Genomic DNA, 17,804 nt, shown 5'->3' with positions numbered 1-17,804 from the left:
CTATCGACAACACCACCGACTTTAGTATCATCTGCAAATTTACTCACCGACCCTTCTGTGCCTTCCTCTAGGTCATTGATAAAAATGACAAACAGCAACGGCCCCAGAACAGATCCTTGTGGTACTCCACTTGTGACTGTACTCCATTCTGAACATTTCCCATCAACCACCACCCTCTGTCTTCTTTCAGCTAGCCAATTTCTGATCCACATCTCTAAATCACCCTCAATCCCCAGCCTCCGTATTTTTTGCAATAGCCTACCGTGGGGAACCTTATCAAACGCTTTGCTGAAATCCATATACACCACATCAACTGCTCTACCCTCGTCTACCTGTTCAGTCACCTTCTCAAAGAACTCAATAAGGTTTGTGAGGCATGACCTACCCTTCACAAAGCCATGCTGACTATCCCTGATCATATCATTCCTATCTAGATGATTATAAATCTTGTCCCTTATAATCCCCTCCAAGACTTTACCCACTACAGACATGAGGCTCACCGGTCTATAGTTGCCGGGGTTGTCTCTGCTCCCCTTTTTGAACAAAGGGACCACATTTGCTGTCCTCCAGTCCTCTGGCACTATTCCTGTAGCCAATGATGACATAAAAATCAAAGCCAAAGGTCCAGCAATCTCTTCCCTGGCCTCCCATAGAATCCTAGGATAAATCCCATCAGGTCCCGGGGACTTATCTATTTTCAGCCTGTCCAGAATTGCCAACACCTCTTCCCTACGTACCTCAATGTCATCTATTCTATTAGCCTGGGACTCAGCATTCTCCTCCACAACATTATCTTTTTCCTGAGTGAATACTGACGAAAAATATTCATTTAGTATCTCGCCTATCTCTTCAGACTCCACACACAATTTCCCATCCCTGTCCTTGACTGGTCCTACTCTTTCCCTAGTCATTCGCTTATTCCTGACATACCTATAGAAAGCTTTTGGGTTTTCCTTGATCCTTCCTGCCAAATACTTCTCATGTCCCCTCCTTGCTCGTCTTAGCTCTCTCTTTAGATCCTTCCTCGCTACCTTGTAACTATCCATCGCCCCAACCGAAACTTCACACTTCATCTTCACATAGGCCTCCTTCTTCCTCTTAACAAGAGATTCCACTTCCCTGGTAAACCACGGTTCCCTCGCTCGACGCCTTCCTCCCTGTCTGACCGGTACATACTTATCAAGAACACGCAGTAGCTGATCCTTGAACAAGCCCCACTTATCCAGTGTGCCCAACACTTGCAGCCTACTTCTCCACCTTATCCCCCCCAAGTCACGTCTAATGGCATCATAATTGCCCTTCCCCCAGCTATAACTCTTGCCCTGCGGTGTATACTTATCCCTTTCCATCATTAACGTAAACGTCACCGAATTGTGGTCACTGTCCCCAAAGTGCTCTCCTACCTCCAAATCCAACACCTGGCCTGGTTCATTACCCAAAACCAAATCCAACGTGGCCTCGCCTCTTGTTGGCCTGTCAACATATTGTTTCAGGAAACCCTCCTGCACACACTGTACAAAAAACGACCCATCTATTGTACTCGAACTATATCTTTTCCAGTCAATATTTGGAAAGTTAAAGTCTCCCATAATAACTACCCTGTTACTTTCGCTCATATCCAGAATCATCTTCGCCATCCTTTCCTCTACATCCCTAGAACTATTAGGAGGCCTATAAAAAACTCCCAACAGGGTGACCTCTCCTTTCCTGTTTCTAACTTCAGCCAATACTACCTCGGAAGAAGAGTCCCCATCTAGCATCCTCTCCGCCACCGTAATACTGCTCTTGACTAGCAGCGCCACACCTCCCCCTCTTTTGCCTCCTTCTCTGAGCTTACTAAAACACCTAAACCCCGGAACCTGCAACATCCATTCCTGTCCCTGCTCTATCCATGTCTCCGAAATGGCCACAACATCGAAGTCCCAGGTACCAACCCACAGCGGAGGATCAAGGCACCCGACAGACTGAACTTGTAAACTTTGCCTGAACTTGTAAATTTTTCCACCACCCCTGCCGGACTCTTTTTTTTTAACGGGGTAAATGTGGTAGTCACCACTAACTGTATTAGCTGTATATTAGATGTAGTACGGTAAGACTCCTGCACTAGAGGTACATGGGTAAATCCCTGCCTGCTGGCTCCGCCCAGTAGGCAGCGTATAAATGTGTGTGCTCCCATTCTGGTAGCAGCTACAGGAGGTCACACACCTTTGCTCAACAAAGCTTTGATTATTCACTACTCTCGTCTTTGTAGTAATTGATAGTGCATCAATTATATTAACCATTAAGTTGTAAATGCTCGCTGTTGTCGCAGGAAGATTTATTGCCATGTTAAAGGATAAAATGTTGGGGGGAAATTGGTGACGGGTGGCATATTTATATGCAAAGGTAGACTGTTGCATAAGTTTTAATGGAAGGTTTTCTAGATGTTGAGTCATATTCACAACAATTTCTATCGCAAGACTGACTATGAGTCAGAGGTAGACCAAGCTCAATGGCCATGGATAGTAAACAGCCCCTTGAAGAAGATGACAGGTTTGTTTTTCTGCACGTTGAAATGGAGGGAGCAGTGAGATCAATTTTCAGTAGATTGCAAAATCCCAGCATCATCCCTTTAATGAAGTGCAACATCTGTTTCATTTTGATCTGAAATTGATCTTGTACTTCAAAAGGTTACTGTCCTCTGTGAATTTGTCAAATCATGCTATTGGGACTGCTCAGTGTAATACTGCAGCTTAACCTGAAACTGACATTATAACAAGAAAGAGATTGATTCCAAAGCACTCACTAGGTTTATATCCTGAAGCTGGTGTGCACATTGGCACTACATGTTCGCAGAAAGCTATTGCCCCCGACTAAAATTATACATGGCTGTAGTATGCAACTACAGGCACCAGATTGGTTTTGCAAAATAAAATCAATCCAGGGCTGACAAGAATAAAAGCTTTATTTGATTTTTAAAAAAGCTAATTTACAGATAATTACGTCTAAAAAAGCAAGGCTAGGAAACACGAAAGATAACTGTTAAGAGAATGTCCTTGTTTTGTAACTTCGATCCCTGCCCACTGGAAACTTAGAAAATAGGAGCAGGAGGAGGCCATTCGGCTCTTCTAGCCTGCTCCGCCATTCATTCTGATCTTGACTGATCATCCAACTCAATAACCTGTTCCTGCTTTTCCTCATATCCTTTGGTCCTGTTATGACCCCCTGGGAAGTAAAGGAAGTGTTCACTATCCGATTCCCATTAACTCGTAACGAGTATGAACTCCCCTGGTAATTGGGGGGGTGGAGCTTCCCCCTTAACAGGGAAAGTTCCACAGTATTAAAGCCCCGGCCAGGGTGCAGGTCGGGGAGGGTGGCTCTTCGGGGCATGGGAGTTTAGTAGTGTTTCTGAATAAGTCTCTTTGTATCCTATTGTGCGTCCTATGAGTGTTTCTCGCCCGTCGGATTCTACAGATCATCTTCACCCCAAGTACTATATCTAACTGCTTCTTGAAAACATTCAATGTTTTGGCCTCAACTGCTTTCTGTCATAACATGCTCCACTCTCCAGGTGAAGAAAGTTCTCATCTCTGTCCTAAATGGTCTACCCCGTATCCTCAGACTGTCACCCTTGGTCTGGAGAACCCCACCATCAGGAACACCTTTCTTCCATCTGCTCTGTCTTGTCCTGTTAGAGTTTTACAGGTTTCTATGTGATTTTCCCCCTCATCTGGACTCCAGGAAATACAATCTTAACTGATCCAATCTCTCTTCATACATTTTTCCTGCCTTCCAGGAATCAGCCTGGTAAACCCCTTTCCAAGGGCTGATGCAGACTTGAAGGGGCGAATGGCCTCCTTCTGCACTATAAATTCTATGATTCTATGAACCTTCTCTGCACTCCCTCCAGAGCCAGACCATCCTTCCTCAGATGAGGAGACCAAAACTGCACACAATATTGCAGGCGTGGCCTCACCAAGGCCCAGTTTGGTTGCGATATAACAAAATTAGAATGGAGTTCCACGACGAGCACGTATAGCCGGGTATTTCACGGCACTCGCAGCACCGAGAAACACTACGTTATCTATCGGGAGTCTGTTGCAATTCAGGGCCTCAGCGAAGAATGCCCTGCCAAGACCGCACTTAGTCTCCTTTCTTGTACTGAGGAACTCTGCTCGCCTGAACTCCTCAGTGCAGGAAGAGATCGAGACACCATTTTTAAATACAGCCCTGAACGCCTCCCCCCCCCCCCCCCCCCCCCCCCCCAAAAGCACCTGTAAGAGGGTCTTCTGGCCAAGTTAACTTGAATCATAGAATTGCTTTAGTGCAGAAGGGGGCCATTAGGCCCAGCGAGTCTGAACCAACCCTCTGAAAGAGCGTTCTACCTGTATCAGACCCCTGCCAATCCTATCCCCATAATCCCGTAACCTAACCTGTAAATCCCTGGACACTTGTAGCAATTTAGCATGGCCAGTCCACCTAATCTGCACATCTTTACTCTGTGGGAGGAAAGCAGAGCACCCAGAGGAAGCCCACGCAATTATGGGGAGAACTTGCAAACTCCACACAGTCACCCGAGGCTGGAATTGAACCTGGGTTCCTGGCTCTGTGAGGCAGCAGTGCTAACCACATGCCAGCATGCTTCTTAAGAATTGTAAATGCTTATATACAATCCTGTCTCCGTGTCTTTTGTAAACCAGTTTTTCCACCTGATTGGGTGTTTAACATTAGCGATTGATGCCATGTTTCTTTTCTACATTGTCCCCAGTACTTGAGTGCCTCCTGTTTTTTGGTATCCAGAACTGGACGTAACATTCAAGATGTACTCTGACCAAAGTACCATAAAATTTATCACTACCCACTGAGAATGACATCCTACTTTTCTGGTTATATAGCTCAGTGCACTGTTGGCTTTTTTCTGGTTATATAGCTCAGTGCTCTGGTGGCTTTTTTGATTATTGCTCTTTTGTTGGAAGCCTTGAGTAAGGCGTCTACTAAAACTGCTATTTCAACTTGGCTATTCCACGGAGTCCATGTTTTTCCCTTTCTTTTTCCTATATCCAATAGTTTATGCAGTTCTGCATAGAATTTGATGTTTACATTTTCTTAACATTTACAGTCTTTTCAAATCATCTGGTACTTTCTGAGCTGCTCCTTCTGTTTCCATTATCCTTTGTAGTTCGGTGTCATATTCAAAAATATTGTCTGGAATTCTCCCAAAAATTGCTGAGTGTAATTTTGGACGGAAAAACCAGTGCGAATTGCGCCAGCTATTCCGGCACGATTCCCATCACCATATTTCTGCACTTAGTCATTTTTTTGGAACTAGGGGTGAAACCCGCTGAAAAAAATGAAATATGGGACCCAAAAGACGCCAGCTAGCCCAGCCTCAAAGTGAGAGTGCAGCCAGCCACTCCCCAAAAATCACCGGCATCTGGCTTCAGTGCCCCCTGCCCCACCATCTTCACCAACATCAACCCCCAATCCCCTCCCTCTCTTCAAGGAGTTCAAAAGGGACTCCTGCAGGCCCTGTCTCCTTATCACTGCCCCCCCCCACCATTCACCAGTAGCAGCACCCCCCCCCCCCCCAGGTGACCCACTATGGGGTGGCCAGATGCCTCTCTCATGCCCTTCCCATTCATGCTCCCTTCAATCCCCCCCCCCATTCATGGTCATGGTTCCATTTATGGCCATGCTCCTTTCAGGCCCCACCGCTTGGCAGTACATCTGGAAGTGCCCCTGGTACCCTGGAAGTGCCAGGTTGCACTGACAGGGTGCCAGGAAAGCCATGTCCCCGACCACCCAGGGGCTCCAATGGCCTCCAAGTCATGTCTACTCTCCAGAGGTGGAGACCAGGAGTGATTCCCACCGGTGGTGGGATGGGAGGAGAGGAGGAATAGTTATTTAAATATGCCAGATTCGTCCCACCAGTGGGAATCAATATGCAAATCTAGTTCACGGTCAGAGCATTGCACTCCATTCGGCGCCCGTCACGGACCCTGTTTAGGTCTCTCTCACTATTCTCCCAGAGTAGTGTGCCGGGTGCAACGAGGCTGGAGAATTGCCCCTATATAGGGGGCAGCACGGTAGCAAAGTGGTTAGCACAGTTGCTTCACAGCTCCAGGGTCCCAGGTTCGATTCCCCGCTGGGTCACTGTCTGTGCAGAGTCTGCACGTTTTTTCCGGGTGCTCCGGTTTCCTCCCACAGTCCAAAGATGTGCACGTTAGGTGGATTGGCCATGCTAAATTGCCCCTAGTGTCCAAAAAATGTTAAGTGGGGGTTGCTGGTTGCGTGGATAGGGTAGATATGTGGGCTTCAGTGGGGTGCTCTTTGTAAGGGCCGGCGCAGACTCAATGGGCCGAATGACCTCCTCCTACACTGTAAATTCTATGATTCTATGAACTTTGCATCGAGTTCCTGAATTTGGATTGTTTATATCCCACCAGCTTTGACTCTGACAATTATAAGACTTTAACGAAAGCCTTCTGGAAGTTGAGATGCACTGCGTCATAGGGCATACAACAATTTACTTGTCATTTCTTCAAAGAGTAGGGGAATTAGAACTCTGCAATTTAGAAGAAATCCCTGAATGAGGAATTGACATTAAGGGGATGTTTGTGTGAATGCTATTGGGTTTTGCGTTGCTGTAGGTAACATTGAAAATTATTAGTGATGATGTTGGTCTCCGGAATCTCTCACTGTTAGATTTATTGGCAAGATTGTGTTGGGTAGCTGCCGTACATCATCAGCTGAAGACTGACGAGATGGCACCTTTATTTCTATCATTTGGAACGAAACTTACAATTATGCTTTAGCAGCATTGTTCATTATTTTTGATCCCATTTTTGCATTGTAGGAGAATATATGTATTAAACCCAAATGTTTAATTTTTCAGTAAGCCCCGCAAAACACAGCAGGTTAGTGCCTTGAAAATATCAGTGACAGACCACCAGCTTGACATAAATGGAATCAAAAGGAAGATACAACTTGAGTATTCCTTTGCTTAGAAAATCAAGCCAGATGCTGGCCTGTAGCGTTTTGTTTTTAATAAATTTTTCCAATTAAGGGACAATTTAGCATGGCCAATCCACCTACCCTACACCTTTGGATTGTGGGAGTGAGACCCACGCAGACACGGGGAGAATGTGCAGACCCCACTCGGACAGTGACCCGGGGCCGGGATCAAAGCCAGGTCCTCGGCGCCCCAGGCAGCAGTGCTAACTGTGCCACCGTGCTGCCGAAGGCCTGAAGCATTTTAAAAATGTTTTACTAGCTCTTTTTTTCAGGGTTGAGTGCACAAGTGTTTGATTATATGCATGGGTTGTCCCAAATGGCTTGTCCCTATTCATTCCTGTATGTATTGATTCAGCCAGAATATTTTTAGTTCCGTATTGCTTGTTGTATACTTACATTTCAAATGTAATATTGTAATAGTTACATTTCAAAATTTCCCAAGTGTGAAGCTCTGACATAAATCTTTGCACAGTGTGTTCGAGGGAAAAATGTCCAACTTTTCAACCAGCAGAACTTTTTGCCTACATTTCGTTCTGCAAGCATATCCAGGGAATCGTGAGAGAAATGTGGTTTCATACATTTGAGATCTTTGCTCGGCTACAATAGTTAAATTGTGTGAGAAGCTAATGAAAGCAATATTTCAGAACTATGGAGATACAGTTGTAAAATCAGGTTTAGTAATCTTTAAATAATCATGGTAAAAATTTAAACTGAGTTTCTATGTGTAAAATGTTATAGCTTTGTGCCACTGAACATGTATCCCTGTTTGGGAATAGCGTTCTCGTTATATAATCTTTCTATTTTACAATACTTTAGATTACTATAGTTTCTTCCTCATGTATAATGTTTTATTTTGTGCAACAGACTATGTGAATGGAGGGGAATTGTTTACTCACTTGTCACAGAGGGAACGCTTCACGGAGCATGCAGTGAGAATATACAGTGGGGAAATAGTGTTGGCACTGGAGCATCTACACAAGGTAAGCTGCACCATTACTGGCCACGAATTGCATTTGTCAAATGTATTCTGTCTCCTGGGATTGACTAGGTACAGAGGATACATGGGTGAGGAGAATAGCTTAACTTTAATGCTTCCAAAGTTCAACAGAGTGTTGCAAATTGCCTTGAATATTTATTGTGTTTTATCAATGCTTACACATGCTGCAGTTAATTAAAAATTGTTTTTGTTACTTGTAAAAGATTATGGGCAGTAATCTCAAATCAGTAATCTCTTTTTATAGGAAGACTGCATGACCTAGTGGTAATTTCATTGAACTCATAATATTCTGGGAACATGGGTTCAAATCCCACAATGGCAGCTGGTGGAATTTAAATTAAATTAAATTAATTAATCCTTCTGGAATGGAAAGCAAGTCTCAGTAATGGTAAACATGAACCTGTCATCAATCTACATTAAAAACCTATCTGGTTCACCGATGTCCTTCAGGGAAGGAAATTTGCCATCTTTACCCCATTAGGTCTATGTGACTCCAGACACACAACAATAGCCCAGCAAAGCACTCAGTTTAAGGACAGTTAGGGATGGGCAACATATGTTGCCATTGATGTGCACACCCCATGGAGAAAAGAACGAAAAGTTGTCCAGATACCAGTTTACACCCTCTAGTGAAAAGGTCCCTCTATAGAGTGCAAAAGAAATACACCCATGGGATACAACCAAGGCAACTGTGGGATAGATGCCAAGGGAGCAGCATTGCAGAGGTATTTTGGGCATATTACTACTTTGCAACAATAAACATTCCAACATCTTTTACATTTGAATATAACTTGCATTTTAATCACTGCTTGTCTCGTCTTCCAGTCTTGCCATTGATGGATGGATTTCATTGGCTAACTAAAAAAATATTCTTTTACTTTTAAAATACCATTCATTGCCTCCACAACATAGGGTGTAGCATTCTATTGTCTAAAACAGTTTATGATTTGAAATGTCACACTTATTTGACAGATTGCACCACTTGGATTTCCTGCTTGACCTGGAGCAAAGTTTTGAATCAATACTTTTTTTTTAAATTTAGAGTACCCAATTTGGGAAGCACGGTAGCACAAGTGGATAGCACTGTGGCTTCACAGCACCAGGGTCCCAGGTTCGATTCCTCGCTGGGTCACTGTCTGTGCGGAGTTTGCATGTTCTCCCCTCCCCGTGTCAGCGTGGGTTTCCTCCGGATGCTCTGGTTTCCTCCCACAATCCAAAGACGTGCAGATTAGGTGGATTGGCCATGATAAATTGCCCTTGGTGACCAAAAAGGGTTAGAAGAGTTATTGGGTTGCGGGGATATGGTGAAAGTGAGGGCTTAAATGGGTCAGTGCCGACTCGATGGGCCGAATGGCCTCCTTCTGCACTGTATGTTCTATGTTCTAATTCTTACTTTTCCAATTAAGGGGCAATTTAATGTGGCCAATCGACCTGTCCTGCGAATCTTGGGGTTGTCGGGGTGAGACCCATGCAGACACAAGGAGAATGTGCAACCTCCACATGGACAATGACCTGGGGCCGGGATCAAACCCGGGTCCTCGGCATCGTGAGACAGCAGTGCTAACCACTGCACCACCGTGACGCCTCTTTAAGTCAATACTAAGACCACTTGCATTCACTTCCATAACACCTTCACATTTACTTTGCCATTATCACCATCACTGAAACTCTTATCCACAATTAAGTCTCATCAATGCTCAAATTTGCAAAAGTCAGACTCCATAACTCCTCCCTAAACATAATATAACTTGTCCAAAGCTGGGCTGCCTATATCCGGTCCCACACCAAGTTCGGCTCATCCATCACCTCTTGTTCTTCCCTGGTCTCCAGTGCACCAAATTGAACATCCTTGTTCTTGATTAGAAATCCCCCCCCATCTGTCAAGTAACCTTCTGCAGTATGCCCCAGTCAGCAGTGATAGAATCATAGAATCCCTAAAGTGCAGACGGAGGCATTCGGCTCATCAGGTTCACAACAACCCGCTGAAAGAGCATCTTACCTAGGTCCACTCCTCCGCCCACCCCGCCCTATCCCCATAACCTAACCTGCACATGCCTGGACACTAAGAGGCAATTTAGCTTGGCTAATCCACCTAACCTGCACATCTTTGGACTGTGGGAGGAAACCAGAGCACCCGAAGGAAACTCACACAGACACGGGGAGAACATACAAACTCCACAAGGGCAGTCAACCCGGTCCCTGGTGCTGTAAGGCAGCAGCGCTAACCACTGTGCCACTGTTCCACCCAGCCCTCTGCCTTTGTGCTCCTGTATGTTTCTCCTCTTGGTAGTCCTTCATCATTATAGGCCATATCGGTGGCCTGGCTCACAATCGGGGCCCACCGATCTGCAGGCAGGCCTGTGCCGTAGGGGCACTTCTTCCTTCCGCGCTGGCCCCTGTAGGGCTCCGCCATGGCCAGTGCGGAAAGACACCCCTCCTGCGCATGCACCAGAATACGCCGGCCGGTCTGTGCATGCATGGAACCACGTCGGCGGTTCTGCGCATGCGCTAACTCGCGCAGTCCCCACGGCGCCGACTGGCGCGGCGCCAACCCCTCCGCCGCCAGCCTAGCCCCCGGAAGTGCAGAGAATTCCGCTACTTCCGTTCGGCCAGATGCCGGAGTGGTTCGTGCCGTTTTTGACGCCGGTGCCGGACCATCGCGCCGATCGCGGAGAATCCTGCCCAAGATCTCTGTTCTCCCTTCCTCACACTCATGTGAATCAGGCTATTAAAGGGATTCTGAAAGTTTTTAAGAAGGCAAGTAGTGAAAGATAGTTTGCTCTAGTTGAGTAGATAAAAAGGGACCATAGATTGAGAATCAACACTAGAAGAATGAAGGGGGAAAGTGAGGAGAAATGTTCTCACAAAGGGCTATTAAATCATATGCTAGGAAAACAAAGGTAGTTTTAAGGGATTTATGTTTGTATTGGTAAACATTAGAAATAAGGTACAGTTTTAATGGGTTTAATTTAATGTTTCTGTGCCTGGAAGGGTAAAACATATAGTTAGATTTGTGCTGGACAAAATGTTTGTATGTGTGGGGGTTGGTTCAAATTCCAACCTTGATTCTATTGTGTTTAGAAATGGTTACGACTTAAAGAATAAATAGAAGTAAGCGGTTGCTCAGCAATTGGAGGCCCTTATAGGGATTTTAAAAAAGTTTTTACGTTTTAGTTTCGATAATTTGATTGCAATTGGAGAGAGGATCTTGGGGATTGAACATCTCTCAACTCTGTCAGAAGAAAGACTGGACAGGACGGGAAGTGCAAAGAGGCTTCCTAAAGTACAAGTACCAGTTCAGATAACCAGGAAATTGGGACAGAAAGAATGTTGAAGAGTTATGTTAACAGAGACAAAGGTATTGTTCAGGAGAATTAAAAGAAGAGTGAACAAAGTGTTCTGACTTAAAGAAACTATTACAGTAACCAGATTTAAAGTGGGACAGCAACCTTCAAAGGTAAATCAAACATCGGATGCTATTTGGGAATCAAGAATTAAAGTAATTATGAGCAGTTTGCACAGCAGTCAAGACAAAGAAACCCTAAAGGGGTTGGTGTAAAATCCGGGACTGGGTTCACTGTTAAAAGTGGAGCAAAAGGTTTGTTTAAAAGTTCCATTTGGAAAACCTAGTCTCAAATTTGAAATACAAACCTCTAAGAGTAAGCATAATTATGAGAGAAGATTTTAAAGCGCGTTTTTTGGAGTGGAGTTTGGAATCTCTCCTGTGACAATCATCTGGAGGGATTCTGAGGAGACATCCACAGACATTAACTTGGAGTTCAGAGTGGAAAATGTATTTCCCTGCAGTCATCTTGGGTGCTTAAAAGGGACTTTGTGTTAATGAAATTATTGTAGATCAAGATATCCTTTGCAACCATGTTAATCCTAAAACATGTGTTTAATTGTTAAGCTAAGGAGGGAGCAACGGCATATTGTATCAGAATCCAATTTTTCATATTTAATAAATGTCTTTTTCTTGTTAAAACCAACTAGCAATCCTGTGACTTTGTTATGATAATAATCTTTATTAGTATCACAAGTAGGCTTACATTAACACTGCAATGAAGTACTGTGAAAATCTCCTGGTCGCCACATTCCGGCACCTGTTCGGCTGCACTGAGGGAGAATTCAGAATGTCCAATTCACCTAACAGCACGTCTTTTGGGCTTTTGTGGGAGGAAACCGGAACACTCGGAGGAAAGCCACGCAGACACGGGGAGAACATGCAGACTCCGCACAGACAATGACCCAAGCCTGGAATCGAACCCGGATCCCTGGCACTGTGAAGAAACAGTGCTAACCACTGTGCTACCGTGCACTCCACGTTTTAGAAAGAAAAATAGAAATTACGGTCTTGTGAGCAAGGGTTCCATTCTAGGACATCCTATCTAGTTATAACATGAACTCAGATTGTAACACATGGAATATTTTATTACAATTGACTATTAAGGCAGAAACTATCATACCATTTCAGAGGGGATTTTTATCAATATGAAAAGAAAGAATATAAAATAATTCAGCTAAAAGAACAGAGAAATGGAATGATAATGCCAGGAGGAAAGCATGGTGACCTGAATTGCCTTTAATTCCTATATCTGATTAATATATCTAGTGGGGAGGTAGCGGTGTTGTGATATTGGCACAAGACTAGTAATCCAGAGACCCCAGGGTAATGCTCTAGTCACCTGGGAACCATGTTTGAATTCCACCGCAGCAGATGGTGACATTTGAATTGAATAAAACTTTGGAATTAAAAGTCAAATGAGGACCATGAAACCATTGCCGATTGTTGGATTCTCGGAGATTAGTGGGAGAGCCCCTAAACAAAGTTTGTGCAGGTGCCAAACGGATCTCAATGCACCCGACCCGCGGCGCCCAAGCGATCTGTATCATGCCCGCGCTGGGCGTGAACCAGACTTGCATTTTTTATTAGTTTTAAAGTCTTAAAACCCATTTAAATGTGCGCAGCCTGTTCAAGGCCGGAGTCTCCTGGTTCTCGGGATTCACCAGCCCCACTGGCGCTGTGTGAGGCTGGCTCAAATCAGTACTCAAATCCATAAACGGAGACCAGATGTGATGACCATGCCCGGGGGTTCAGAGGCCATTGGAGCCGCGGGTGATCATGTGCAGGGCAGTACCCTGGCACTCTCTGGCAGTGCCAATCTGACTCTGGACCTGAGGAGGGTCATGGCCATGAGAGTGGGGGAGGGGTGAAGGAGGTGGATAAAGCAGGGGGCTTTGAAGCGGGGAGCCCTGGGGGAGGTATGGAGGGATGTATAGAGGGTGGGGAGTGAAGGGTGAGTATGAAGAGTGTGGGTATGAAAGGGTGGTCTAAGGTGGGGGCTGAAGTGGGCACATGAGGGTGGGGCTTAAACGGGGTAGTTGAAGGGATGGGGTGGTTTTAAAGGGACCCTCAGTGACCGCATATTGGGGGTGATGTCCCAATACCGACGAGGATGGATGGGGTTGGGACAGGTCACCCTCATGCTTGTATGGTGTGGGATAGTGAAGAGGACACTTAGTGATGGGGTGGAGGTTGCCCCTCCAGTGTTGGGGGTGTTGTGCATGCCTGCCGAGGGTCATGATGTCTGTGGGTGCGGGGTTGATTGAGGACCTTCAACTTAGCTTTGAGATCTGGGCACCCTTTAAAAAGGGCAGCCCAACTCTGAGGAGCCGGTTTTGTCGGCGTCTTTGTTCCCCTCTCCAAATTCTAAGGATGCGATACTCCAGCCACGTTGCGCCGGAAAAGCAGCTCGCCGCGGCGCAGTGTGGCCGGTGAATGTCGGGAATCCTCTCTCCCGGGATCTACTCGGCTCGCAATGCCTCGCGGGTTTCAACGCAAACACGCGAGATGTTGCAAAAGGAATCCCACCCACAATGGGCAGGGTCACATTTTAGCAAATCTGCATTTTAGTGCAGAACACCAAGGTACCTGAGACTTTGGTATTCATCCCTTCGCCTTGGGCAACTCTGGCGAGCGCAGTTTGGTACTGGTCCCCACAAATGCGGACCAGACGGAACGACAGCACGGTAGCATGGTGGTTAGCACAATTGCTTCACAGCTCCAGGGTCCCAGGTTCGATTCCCGGCTTGGTTCACTGTCTGTGCGGAGTCTGCACGTCCTCCCCGTGTGTGCGTGAGTTTCCTCCCCACATTATATAATTCAGCCCCAGGTGGATGCAAAAGTAAAAACACAGCACCAGTCTGAGAGAGGGTGGAGTTGTCTCAGTGCCCAAGCCAATATTCAGTCCCCAATGCAACACAAAAACAAACTTGTCCTTTACTGCATTGCTCGAAGGACAGTGCTGTGCACATATTGGTTGCCACATTTGCCTCCAAACCAATAGTAACTATATTTCAAAAACAAACTCATTGGTACATTCAGACATCCTGAGGATGTGACAGACACTAAGTAAATGCAAGTTTTAAAAAAAATTGCAGGCTAATAACTGCTGCAACGCAGCAGAACATCTGAATTTTGCCATGCAGTAGTAGACATAGAACATACAGTGCAAAAGGAGGCCATTCGGCTCATTGAGTCTGCACCGACACACTTAAGCCCGCACTTTCTCCCTATCCAATACCCAATAACCCCATCTAACCTTTTTGGTCACTAAGGGCAATTTACCATGGCCAATCCACCTAACCTGCACGTCTTTGGACTGTGGGAGGAAACCGGAGCACCCGGAGGAAACCCACGCAGACATGGGGAGAACAGACAGTGACCCAGCGGAGAATCGAACCTGGGACCCTGGCGCTGTGAAGCCACAGTGCTATCCACTTGTGCCACCGTACTTCCCAGTAAATTCAGTCCAGAAATTATAAGTAGATAAACACTAGTTCTAATTCATAATTCAGGAAGAATTAAAATGCTTAAATTTACAGTGTCAGTGATCAACAAAAAAATCATCAATTTGAGTAAATAAAGCAGTGTATTCAGCATTTCTGTAACTTGAATTTAGTTACCATTAGTTACGGGGCAGCACGGTAGCATTGTGGATAGCACAATTGTTTCACAGCTCCAGGGTCCCAGGTTCGATTCCGGCTTGGGTCACTGTGCGGAGTCTGCACATCCTCCCCGCGTGTGCGTGGGTTTCCTCCGGGTACTCTGGTTTCCTCCCACAGTCCAAAGATGTGCAGGTTAGGTGGATTGGCCATGCTAAATTGCCCTTAGTGTTGGGTGGAGTTACTGGGTTATGGGGATAGGGTGGAGATGTGGGCTTGGGTAGGGTGCTCTTTCAAAGAGCCGGTGCAGACTCGATGGGCCGAATGGCCTCCTTCTGCACTGTAAATTCTATGATTCTATGACACCACAGTGCCCTGGCACTGCTGATGCCACGTGGGTACCCTGGCAGTGCCACCTGGGTGCCAGCCTGGCACTTCCAAGGTGCCCAGGTGGCTCTGCGAGTTGGCAGGGGCACTGCTGAGATGCCAGGTTAGCACTGTCAAGGTGCCAAGCTGGCATTTTTTGCGCACGCGTGATTGGGCTGGGGTTGCCCATGTGGGTGTTTTGGGAGGGGGGGCTCTCCCATGTTACGTTCGGCCTGGGGGGTGGGGAGGGGTGTGGGGAAGTCGGGGATTCTTTTCGGGGCCTTGGAATTTAAAAGGGGCGTCCCGATCTTTCGCTACAATGGGGAGATCCGACGAGCAGAGCGCCCCACTGTAAAAAAAACGGAACTATGTTTGGCTTCGGCCCCTTATTCAAAGCGAGTTGCGTTGAATAGCCATGTGTTTCTCGGCACTGCGAGTGCTGGGAAACACGCGGCTAAACACTCTCACTCGGCGACTTTGTTCCCTTTTGGGAAAGTCACGTCCTCAGTGCGGAATAATTCTGTGAGAATCTCCCCAAGCTCCAAAAGAATGACCGTGTGACTGAATTGTGATGGAAATCTTGCTGCAACAGCTGGCGGGATTCTCACCAGCTTTCCTGCCAGAAATTACACATTCATTGTTTGGAGAATTTCACCCACGTTTTTCCCATTAGCTGGTGGTACAAGCATGAGGGGACACAGATTTATGTTTTGGGGCAAGGGATGTAGGAGGGCTTATTTACACAGGAAGAACTTATTTACACAGTGAGTGGTAATGGCCTAGAACTCGCTGCCTTTCAGGGTGGTGGAAGCAGAGATGATGAAAGATTTCAAAAGGAAATTAGATATGGATTTGAGGGAAATGATGTGCACAGGGATAGAATGGGGGAAAGAGACTGATTGGATTGCTCTACCAGTAGCCTTTATGGATTCAATGGCCAAATAGCCTCCATCTGTGCCCAAACTACTCAATGTCTTTAAGACTCGAATGCTCCTGTGATGTGCATTGCAACATTTTCTGACATTAAAGGCACTATATAAATTATTGTTAAACAAACCAACTCCCACTTCCAGATAATTTATAAAAGTGTTAAGAGTACCAATAACTAATATCGATCACTGAGGAACCCATCGCATGTCTCTGCATTTAACACAGTAAAATATTCCAAGGCGATTCACTGCACTTCATCAAAAAACATCTGTTAAATTGTCCAGAATGACTCAATTTTTGAAGATCCAGGCTTACTCTTACCGTGTAGACTTGATCTTCCAAAATGTTCCACCAGCTTGGTCTTGGTAATAGTTTGGAGAATTTTCAGTATCTGTCATGAGTGTTACAGTTCCTTGGAACACTTTTTCAAATAAGGGCACTGTGTTTGTCATTTTCTCGTTTTGCAATACCAGCTCCTTATCTAATGGATCCCTAAATGTTTGGGCCAGTCAGTCTGCCAGTATGTTTTCTAGTCCGTTAACGGTGGTCTTTCTCTCAAGGCACTTCTATTGTATTTTCAAACGTCCTTAAACAAATGAGTATAAGTGCACCATACTAGCTCTCACTGTTACCAGTGTTGTGCCACTTCCTTGGTTGTCTGCTACTGCCATAGGAGTATTCACACATACTGCTGTGTTTCTACAGGCACTTCTTTCCATTGACTGATATGAAGGTTATCTCAGTTGTTTATCCATTTTCTCTGTCTCTTTAAAGTAGGCACAGAGCATTGCACCTCTGCTTTCTTTCCTGGTTTTTCCTTCCCATATGCATTGTCCTGATTCTATTAAAAGCTTGTTCATCTTTCAAATTTAAAGAGGGTTTGCTATCTGAAATGTTACGGTTATCTGCGCAGATACTGATGACTGACCTGTGTGCTTCCAGTATTTTCATTTTCTTTTTCATTTAATTTACATCTCTGTAAGCCCTTGGGTGACTTAGTCCCTTGGTCCTCCTCAAATATGTAGCCCCAAACTCTGTAGTTATATTCATTGTATTACATGCTTAATTTTGGCTGTCCTGGAACAACACCCTCTTTGCTGCACTCACTGTACTACTCTTCTCATTGGGGAAATACAAACAGCGGCATCGAAATTTTGGGTAGAAAGCGGTAATCAGTTAACTATGGAAGGAGTGAGGTTAGTAGACTAATTTGACCGTTTCTCTATCCAGGCTTCATTTTCTTACCCGGCCTCGGAGATCAAACTTGCATTCTAAAAACATGGACTGGTTATGATTGCATTTTGGGTTCCATTTTAGAAAGGCAGTGATTTGTCTTGACAAACACTGATCACCACTGAAGGATGACACATGTGACATATGCACTGAAAAAGTGTTAAATGAAAATGAATCAGTAGCTAAGCCATTCAGTCAGAGAATAAAAGATTTATATAGTGCCTTCAGTGATCTCAGTATCTCCTGAAGTGCTTCACAGAAGTGCTTTTTGAAGTATTGTCGCGACTATAATGTAGGAAGGTGCCAGGCTTGATTCTCAAACTGTGCTGTTCCCTGGTCT

At 45.4% G+C, this 17,804-nt stretch overlaps 1 protein-coding gene across 2 annotated transcripts in view; it reads left to right on the top strand.

Annotated features, from left to right (window-relative positions):
• The window catches only part of LOC140405517 (ribosomal protein S6 kinase alpha-5), a 365,875-nt gene that overhangs the window by 151,583 nt on the left and 196,488 nt on the right, over positions 1 to 17,804 (top strand). For both annotated transcript variants that reach the window (XM_072494073.1, XM_072494063.1), the window contains one exon: positions 7,858 to 7,973. In XM_072494073.1, coding sequence (XP_072350174.1) covers positions 7,858 to 7,973 — 116 coding nt within the window. The remainder of the gene's footprint in view (positions 1 to 7,857; positions 7,974 to 17,804) is intronic.

The sequence above is a fragment of the Scyliorhinus torazame genome, chromosome 2 (genome assembly GCF_047496885.1).
Source record: "Scyliorhinus torazame isolate Kashiwa2021f chromosome 2, sScyTor2.1, whole genome shotgun sequence".
Taxonomy (NCBI): domain Eukaryota; kingdom Metazoa; phylum Chordata; class Chondrichthyes; order Carcharhiniformes; family Scyliorhinidae; genus Scyliorhinus; species Scyliorhinus torazame.
The sequence above is the reverse complement of the archived record's forward strand: the minus strand, read 5'-3'. Positions and strand labels throughout refer to the sequence as shown.